The 9921-nt window shown below is 43.1% G+C and overlaps 1 protein-coding gene across 4 annotated transcripts in view; it reads left to right on the top strand.

The window, feature by feature from the left end:
• The first annotated feature begins 976 nt into the window (after positions 1-976).
• MBD3 (methyl-CpG binding domain protein 3) overlaps positions 977-9921 on the top strand; it is a 44906-nt gene continuing 35961 nt past the window's right edge. The window contains exons 1-4 of one of the 4 annotated variants that reach the window (XM_069215856.1): positions 997-1383; positions 2783-2803; positions 5070-5229; positions 6734-6871. In XM_069215856.1, coding sequence (XP_069071957.1) covers positions 1274-1383; positions 2783-2803; positions 5070-5229; positions 6734-6871 — 429 coding nt within the window. In that variant the 5' untranslated portion in view covers positions 997-1273. Of the gene's footprint in view, positions 1384-2782; positions 2804-5069; positions 5230-6733; positions 6872-9921 lie in introns of all 4 variants that reach the window. The other 3 variants (XM_069215858.1, XM_069215857.1, XM_069215860.1) reach the window with 3 other exon arrangements.

Below are 9921 nucleotides of genomic sequence, written 5' to 3'. Positions count from 1 at the left end.
TTGTTGCTTTTATTCCGCGCTACAACTAGCAACCCACAATTACACCAAGTGAAGTAATTTTGAAAACTTCTGCAACAAAAAAAATACAAAGCATGAAATGCCAGTAAGTACGCGAATCACGCCAATGTAACTTTGAATTTCGCCTGTGGGCTGATATTACGCGAAATCTGGGTGGGTGGGAGTTGTACTCTAACATGTTAAAACGAGATGCGCAATATTGTAATTTCCCGCAAAAGTTGGGGCAGAAATACGTCAAAGTCTTAGCATAAAGGAAGAGAGCGAGTAAAGGCACGCCGGCTTGCGGCTCTAACTCCGCTTTGTTCCAGCGGCCCGAGACAATACGCGGCAGCCACAAAGAAGGGACTACGTTTTCACCCCAAGCGTAGAGCTCCACCACGGACCTCATGGCGGAAGGATCTGTTTTGTTAGTTGTAGCTCTGAGACTTGCTTCTGTTACAGCTACTCTATTGTACATGGCAGGGGGCGTGATGCTTTGTCAGAAACAAAAAGCGGACAAGAAATGAAAAGGCGGTCAATCGGAAGAAGAAAGGATCGGCCATCTCGTACTATGTGTAGTTCACAAGGAAAGTAACACATTGCGGCACTAAAATGTTCTTGTTCACTTTTATAAGAAATTAGAAACGGGAAGAAGCACATTAATAAAATAACGTGTTCAATGATAAAAGGACATATTCGTATTAAGATAACACAGTTTTACAATGTTAAATAGTAAAAAGGCATACTTAAAAATGCACGTCGTTAATTAGTCAATATAAATGAAGAAGGCGATGACGCAGTTTCCAATACTTGAATACCAGCGAACAAATGGCAGTGGAAATGCAAATTGTAAGATGGCGAACAAGGCCTCGCATCGGACCAGCAGCCGAGTCCCTCGGAGGTCTGCCGTTAGAGTAGGCAGGAAGTAGGGGTGCGCGTGGGGGCGGAGCCGGGGGCGGCACGAAGCGGCGAGCGGGGCGGTGTGAGGGGAGGGCCACTGCCGTTGTGTGGAGAGCCGGCACCGGTCAGAGGACAGGCTGGCGGTGTGAATAGCGGGAGCGTCGCGAGGGCGGAGTGAGGGAGTTACAGGGGGAGGGGTTGGAGGCGGCTGTGTGGAGAGGCTTACGGGGGTCGTGTGCCAGGGGCTATTGCTCTCCCGACTCTGAAGGCTGCTGCACGGCGGAGACGGTGATCCCCGCGTACCGCCGAACACGGAGAATAAACCGGAGACCCTCCCCGGGTGGGAGCCGCGGACGCAGCCCTGGAGGCCGCCGGGATGGACAGGAAGAGGTGGGAGTGCTCAGCTCTCCCCCAGGGCTGGAAAAGGGAAGAAGTGACCAGAAAGACGGGTCTGTCCACCGGCAAGAGCGATGTCTATTACTATAGGTGAATGTGCGGGCTGCGGCGGCACTGGGGCTCAACCCACCCACTCTCTCCACAGGCTGATGCCGCCTGACCGGCAGCAAGGATGCATCTCTCCTTTGACTCATCCCAAACCGTTTTACTACTATGATCTCCCTAATCCCTTTCTACAGGCTATTTCCTCTCCCATCTCTCCTTTGCTCACCCCAGACCTCAACTTGCTATTATGATCTCCCAATTAACACTTTCTGGATTCTTCCCTCTTCTGTCCCTCCATTATTCTATGCAATCCAACTAATGGACTGGAGTCCAGTGCTCACATTAACTCATATTTACCTTTACTAATACCATACTCTTATTTCCCTATACTAATCCGCCACTAATCCTTTTGGGTGTGGGAGTAGCGTGCTACTCGCCGAAAAGTGCTTCAACGCCTGGTCAGGGGCAGTATGCGCTGTATAACTACAGTTGCAATATAATAAGTACCATGAGGCACCGCTCGGACTTTTGGGGGAGGGGGGTGTTGCCTAATGATCTGGGTTATTGGAGATTTAATGGCTAGTGTGATCTTTTAGGGGGAGCTGAACTGGGTGAAACAAAGTGATCTAACTTGACTTTAAACGAGCGTGCAGTTATTCACTTGACCTCAGTGGTGTGAAAAAAGATGATATGACACTGTATGTGGTGTTTGGAGGGAGCTGACAGATGTTGATCTGAGGTCCCGTAGGGGATGGAAAGGTTGATCTTCTCTCACCGGGGTAAGCTTGATTCTCCAGGGGCAAAAAAATGCTTCTGATTTCACCCGGCGTTGAAGGAAACAGGTGGTTGAATTTAATCTAGAGAAACAGTTGCTTGCCTGACGTTCATTGCTCGAGGGAATCAAGTTGGGACGGTTCATTAGTCGGCCTCTGATGACCTGAGTAATGGACTGTAGAACGGGTACAGTCATCGGCGCCACGATCCGCAGCTTGAGAGCTTTACCACTTCCCACCCTGGTCAACAGAAAAACGTTGGTCCCAGCCCTTGGTGCTGATGTTCGTTAAACACAACCGATTGCTAACTATTTTTTACGAGTGGGATCTCACTCCATTTTCATACTTGAATTTATTCGTGTTTTTTTGGTTATATCAGATCTTAGGGTAGGCTTCACATTTACGCTTAAATGATAAAATGGGACTGGCTATTCTGACGGCAGATTGCAGCAAATAGACCCCAATGTCCACCCGAAGAACATGAAGTGAGAGAAAAAATTGAGTAATTTCCTGATGTGGGGCTCAAAAGAATGGGCTGTAAGAACTAATACTTTTTATATTCATTTGTGTGTATTTTGATGTGAAGAAATGTCACAAAACTTTTCATTTTATTTTTTTAAAACTTTTCTTTTTCCTTTTGTTTCCTCCATCCTTGTTTGCTTGGTGCACAGAGATGCAGGGTTTACAAGCAGGTAAAGAAAAGGTTCCCATTCATATATTGTTTACATATTGTCCGTTCTTTTTTCTAAGTTGCGTTTTTTATTTAAATTTATAGAGCAGCTGAAATGAAGCACTTGGTTAAATGTTTTGTGTTAATCTCTATACTTTTTTAAAAATTATCTCCCACCAGTGGTTCAAGCCACCTCTGGCAAAATAACAGGTTCACTTATTACTCACAGTTAAACTCCATTAGATGAACTTACATTCGTCTACACATAAAGATCTGATATGTGCTTTTTACATCCTATCACCTATTGTACAGTAAAGCACACAGTAGCTGCACTTGCATCTGCAGAGACAGTCAGTGGATGAGTACAGTTGTGTTTAAAGTGCCTCCTCAGTATAAGTGAGCATTTCATTTGCCAGATGTTTGAAGATGTAAGTTCACTGTGATCTACTCTTCTGGCCCTTAGATACATTTTGGCTGTTTATGACCTGATTACAGTTGGCTCCAGTGGTAGTGGATGCTGTCGTCTTGGCTCACGGGTTCTGCTAGCAGTGACATTTGAAATCTTACACTTTTCTCACTCTGCTGGCACCGGCCCCTCAATTCTGAATGTTATATTCGTTATTTTTTAAAGAAGATATAATAGAATAAAATTTACATTGCCTCATCTCCCTTTGAGGTGTTATACGTGCAGGGCCCGCCTTCCTTTGACAGTGCTTACCCTAAATACGTTTGAAGTGGTGAAGTGAGGGGGCAACGTTGAAGTTTTTAAATTGTGTGGTTCTGTTTGCTGACTTTGTTTGAGAGACCACGATCTACTGTTGGTCTGTATTCTCACTGTCCTCCCAAACTGTTTCTACCATTGATAAAATGATCTCCGCTTAGTCACTGTTCCAGTCCTGGTCGCTTGAACAGAAGGGAATGGATAAACTTTGAACAGGGTTAGGTACAAGCATGTTTGAGTAGCCCTCCTACACACCACAGAGCCAACATCTTAGTGAAATATGCTAGGGTATGTGCATTTCCAGTAATCAAAACAATTGCACATGACCCTTGCTAAGTTGTAGTTTACATTGTGACTCCCCTACTCACAAGGAGACTAGTTTGGGTTGCATTATTTTAAGCGTTGTCAATTGAAGAGGGGGGTATCTTTACAGGGGTGCTTGCGTTTTCCGTCTCATTTATTTGCGCATTTGAAGATGTTCATTTCTCCTGCCAGCCAGTCGGCGAACAGATGTTTTTCTCCAGCTTACTTTGTATTCTAGATTGTCCTTATGTTAGAGACATGATTTGTTGTAAACAGCTCTGTTCCGTGAGCACATCAGTCCTGTCTAATTTTAATCACAGTAGTTGGTTTCATTTCGCCTAGCTGCATAGTGTGGCTCTCAGTGGATATGATACATTAACCTCTAATACTTCCTGGCTACTTTTGGATTGAGTCGTGGTTGATTGGTAGCGCAGTGTTGAAGGATGCCCATTACCGAGTTAAGTTTTTGACTTCTTTCAAACCACTCAAGATACATATACGTTGAAGCACTTTCTACTTGTATAACTTTTTGTTTGCTTTTTCTGTTTGTGACTGGTGGGGTTTCCAGACTTTTTAGTTATGTCTTCTACCCTCAAAGAAGTCTATAGCATCAAGGTACATAATCTAGACTAAAATGTCTAGCTTTCAGTGTGTTCATTTATTGCGTTCCGTTGCTGACTCGCATTGTGTTTTTTTTTTTTTTTGTGTAAAAAAAAACCGAATTTTTGTTTTCCCTTGCTTTTTGCCAGCTAATAACCATATCCAATTTTTTGCAGTCTTTGCCAGTTGTTTCATTTACACTTTTTAAACCACATGAATAGCAATATTTCGATTATGTAACTGCTTTCTGCCTTTTCTGAAACCTGTCCCCAAGCATAGAAGTTTTTGTTTATTTTATAACAACGTTAGTACATTTGTTCTTTTATTTGTACCTTCTGTTACTTTATTCGGTGCGCACTTTAGGGTTCTGTGGGCAGCAGTGATCAAGACTACAAAATACTTTGTTCCAGAATATTGAAGGGGGGCTACGAAGTATATCCTTTCTGTTTGTACCTTTGTTGGAGAGGGCCGGAGGTGAATGGGGATGTGGTTCGTGTAATTGCTAATACCAAACCCATATTAACTTTCCCGATGTCATATCGGACCTAATCTTTTTCTCATCTGATGTGTAACTGGAAAAAAAACCGCCCCCTGCAAATCAGTGTATATTTAAGACTGTTTCATGTTTATCTGTCTATAACGTGATGTCCCTTTTTTCTGTTAGCCCTAGTGGGAAGAAGTTTCGTAGCAAACCCCAGTTAGCACGTTACCTTGGCAACTCCATGGACCTGGGAACGTTTGATTTCCGGACGGGAAAGATGCTGATGAGCAAGGTTAACAAGACTCGTCAGAGGTTGCGCTACGACGGCACAAATCAAGTGAAAGTAAGAACTAGTCGTGGGATGTGACTGCTGCAGGCGCCTATGCTCTAGTTCCCAACCACCACCACAAACCTACTGCAATTCAAATGTTGTACACAAAAAATAATTATAAAACAGTAGTGTGAAATTTCTGTTCTCTCTTTTTTTTTTTTTTTTAAAGCATAAACAAAGCAACTTGAACCTTAAACCTGCTTTTGCAGAGCGGTCCTGTGTTTGTGACGTGTGACTTCCTCCACCCACAGGGTCGCAGGTTCAAGTAATGGCGAGGGTCGCTCATTCTGACCCCGCTAAATTGGGTGTCATTCGGTTTGGGTCAGTGCAGCACTTTCTTCTCTGTTCCCCCTGGTCTTCTCACTTCCCTTTTCACCACCTACCCCTTCACTACAGTGCCCATTCTTATGTCTTTGCTGCTGTCGCTTCATTAACAGAACGCAGGTTGAACGTGGGTAGCAGTGCAAGATCCACAGCTGAGCAGCAACTGCTTCTGCTGGCAGTGTACTATGATTTCCGTGCATGACTCAAGCGTACACACAACTAAATGAAGTTTAAAAAACCCCAAAAGATTGACATTGCCCCGATTGTCTGTTAACATGGGACTCCAACAATGGGTTCTCTTGTTGCCAGGTTCGAACTCGGACCTTAAATTCAAGACTCCTGCTGATTGGACCCTTTTGGGTTTGTGCCAAGTAATCTAGTGAAATTGAGTCTCTGCACTGTTTATAAACAACCAGCTGCTGCCGTGTTGTGGCTGAATTGTGCTATGAGATGTCATTATCACCCACGTTGGTCATTTACACCCCCGAACCCCCCTTCGAAGGGCGAAAGTGTAGTCAGTTTCGTTAATCCACAGTGCTGACAATCCATATCTGGTTGTTTTTTTTCAATGCTTTTTGAAATATGGGGCGTAGGATGTGGCAAATAAACATATTTTGTTGAAATTTATAGAGCAGAAATTCTCAGTGACATATAAAGTGCTACAAGTGTCATTTGTTAATTCTGCACTGTACATAACTATTGAGTGTGTGCGTATAGAATTGTGGTAGAGTAACAACTGACCTTTTCTTAAGGGAATTTCATGCCTGTATTCTGTGATCAATTTAGGGCCGCAATTGCCTTTCTATATGTGATATAAGCAGTGATATTTTTAATTTTGAAAGGTGTGCACCTTTCGGGGAAAACATTTTCTTTCCATTAAACAGGTATACGGAGAGACCTTGGTGTGGTTGGAGTACGCTAGCTTTGGTTTATAGGTTGGCATTTTCACAAAAGTTTATCTGATGAACTAATCACCATGTTTATGTTGGAAAGTATTAAAGCACATGTCTGTAGAAATGCATTCTGGAAGCATTTGTGGATATCTATCGCATCTCAATAAGTAACTCACAAAGTGAAGTTAGTGTGACTCGTATCTGTTGGTTCCCCAAAAGCATAACAAATTAAAAACATATATACACATACATACAACTGCTGCATTTTTCTACTATTTATGGAGTGTTCTGTTTTTCAGGGAAAACCCGATTTGAACACTGCTCTCCCTGTGAGACAGACTGCATCCATCTTCAAACAGCCTGTCACTAAGGTCACCAACCACCCCAGCAACAAAGTGAAGAGTGATCCCCAGAAAGCTGTGGACCAGCCGCGCCAGGTTAGAGCTTCTTGTGCCTGAGCTCTGAGAGTTCATAATTGCTGCAGTTTGTGGACATATGCGGTGGGTTTTTGCTGTCCACTGAAACATCTCTTGTGCATCATTGAATTTTCAATAGTAACCTTTTAACACCTACTGTTCACCCACTTGTTGGATTCCTTAACAACTTTATCAACCAAGAGACTAATCGTCAAAACAATTATTTGACACGATGTAAATATATATTAACAAAATCCAAAATTAGAAAGAGGGTTTAAAATGCACAGAACAACATTGCTGGAAAGCCACTTTTTTATTCTCCTTTTTTACAGCGAAAAAAACACGTAAGAAAAAAAAACAGACGCCTTGTTTTAAGGAAGTCCATGGTTCTATTGCCCCGCAGTGTTTCAGAGCGACAGTTGTTTCCTTAGTTCTTTTTACCTCTCATCTGCATATGGTTTTAGGTGTTTGTGCTAGGTGACCTGTGTGTATAGTACGATAATTAGAGTGAGCTTTGGGTCCGCCTTCTTTCTCCTGATTAGATGGCTTTCTCTATCTCAGTTTGATGCTCCTGATCAGATGGCTTTCCTACCTATTGCTGCGCATTGCGCACTCCTTCCAGACAATACCTGTTATTTTTACTGTCCTTTTGATTGGATCAGTTATGCCCTTTTTGCAGCGGACATTAGGGAGCTAATAATTATTTCATTGTCTTTTCGTACTGAATTAGATGATGGCTTTCCTCGCTCGCTACAGCCTCATGCTCCATTGGCGGGCCGTTTTTTTAAAAATCTGAATTTCTACCCAATTGGTTTTTTGCAACCCTCCCTCCCCTTAAATACTACCCCCCACTTCTTTCCTTTTAATTTCTCTCTCTCTTTATATATCTTTTTTTATCAGCACACTCCGACCAGGTCTCTAGGCTTTATTTTGATGCTCTTTAAATTAACTCCCTAAAATGCGTTTGGCTTTATTGGAACTTAAATTAAATATAACATTTATGTGTTATATCACAGAGAGGTGATGGAGCAGCCAAAATAACCCCTTGTGCGTTTCAGGCAATGCACAGTGAGGCACCAGCAGCCGTCTTTGAAAGCTGTTCAATTTAGAGAAACCATTTCAAGATGGTGCATAGACCTGTACTTTGGTGTAATACCTAAGTGGCTATTTTGGAATATTTTTCTGACAAAACACATTACAAATTGACTGCATATGTGTCATGATGTACCAGTAGCCATTTTTTATTTTCTCATTTTTGCTAGTACCAGTGCAAACAAGAATTGACAAACCCAATAGCTTAGGAACCTTATTTTAGAGGTGAGACTTATTTGCTTTGCCAGTTCTTTTTCTGTGTGCAATATACAGGGGTGTGGAATTTATTAAAATATCTACTTGTCCAGGGGACAGGTTGCTTCTCAAATCTACTTGTCCTGTAAAAAGATCTACTTGTCCCTTTGGTGCCATGTAGTGTGGCGACAAATTATGGCCGCAATTAATAGCCTCTCTGATTATGCCAGGGCTACTACCATAGTAGGGCTTGAATACTTGCAGTTTCAATCCCTACTGTAGCAATTTCCTTATTTTGCCACCTTTCTGCAGATCTGCATACTGGGGCTGGAGGAAGCAGTAAGCAATAGTTCCAGGGCTGGAATGCCTTTGAGTCTGCAAACCTACTAACCTGCATGTTTTAAAGATTTTTACCAGCTTCTCTCTAATATTTTCCCATAATAAGAAAGGTTGGACATTTACTCCTGACAATGGCAGAATTAGAACTTCTTCCAGGGTTGGGAAGAAAGTGGCTGGAGGGAAAATGAACTTGCAAATGCTCAATAGATTGAGCAAATCTACACATCGTATTTACCCATGCTAAAATACAGTTCACAAATATTTTACAGGGGTACGACATATACCATGGGTGCACTTTTGTGACTTTCTTTAAGAATTTGGGGCCACATGTAGGTAGGTTCAGATTTGTGACCTGCAAATTGCGAGTCGCAAATCTGAATGTAGGATGGTGTCCTTGACACCATCTGTGATTCGCAAGGGCTTCACAAATGCCCATCTCATGAATAATCATGAGGTGGGTCGCAATTTGCGACCCCTTCGCGAATGGTGGCCTGCTGGAGACAGCAGACCACCATGTTTGTGACTGCTTTTCAATAAAGCAGTTTTTTTTTTTTTGTAATGCAGCCCGTTTTCCTTAAAGGAAAACGAGATGCATAACAAAAACGAAAAATGAAACGTTTTCGTTTAACTTTTTCAGAGCAGGCAGTGGTCCACAGGACCACTGCCTGCTCTGAGAAAATGTTTGCAGTGACATTCACAATGGGGAAGGGGTCCCATGGGGATCCCTTCCCTTTTGCGAAAGTGTTAGCACCCATTTGAAATGGGTGCAAACTGCGATTGGTTTGCGCCCACGTTCGCGGTCACAAAACAATCCTACATTGCACTGCGAGTCGCAATTAGGAAGGGAACACCCCTTACTAATTGCGAGTCGCAAACCCGTTTAGTGATTCGGTAACCAGGTTACTGAATCGCAAAACTGGGCTTGTGCATCGCAATGTGCTTTTTGCACGTCGCAAACAGCGAAAGTCGCTGTTTGCGACATGCAAAAAGCTACCTACATGTGGGTCTTGGTCCCTAATTAGGTCTGGTGTTAACAAAGACATTTTGTTTTTATTAAACTTCTATTTCTCTCTCTTTCGGCTGGCTTTACTGTGAGTGATCGCATTCTGCTCTACCACAAGGAGCATATTGCCACACAAAGTAGTTTGTTCAGTGTCGGGAACTACAGTGGCAATCAGTGACGTAACGAAACTGGAGGGTGCCCCTTTGCAAAGAACATGGAGGAGCCCCCTCTCCAGACTCACTCAGGGCAGATGCTGTGCTGAAGGGGCCCCCTGGAGGGCGGCTGTGGGGCCTTTGTTATGCCGCTGGTGGCAACTTGTGCTTTTAGCGTTCAAAAACATTTTAGGGGGTTTTGCCAGTGTTTGTTACAATGTTGAGGGCCTGGTAGCTCCCACAACAATAAAGTATTACAAAAGCCATGTCAAAACAAGACACGGATTGAT

This window comes from Pleurodeles waltl, chromosome 12 (assembly GCF_031143425.1).
Source record: "Pleurodeles waltl isolate 20211129_DDA chromosome 12, aPleWal1.hap1.20221129, whole genome shotgun sequence".
Lineage (NCBI taxonomy): Eukaryota > Metazoa > Chordata > Amphibia > Caudata > Salamandridae > Pleurodeles > Pleurodeles waltl.
The sequence above is the reverse complement of the archived record's forward strand: the minus strand, read 5'-3'. Positions and strand labels throughout refer to the sequence as shown.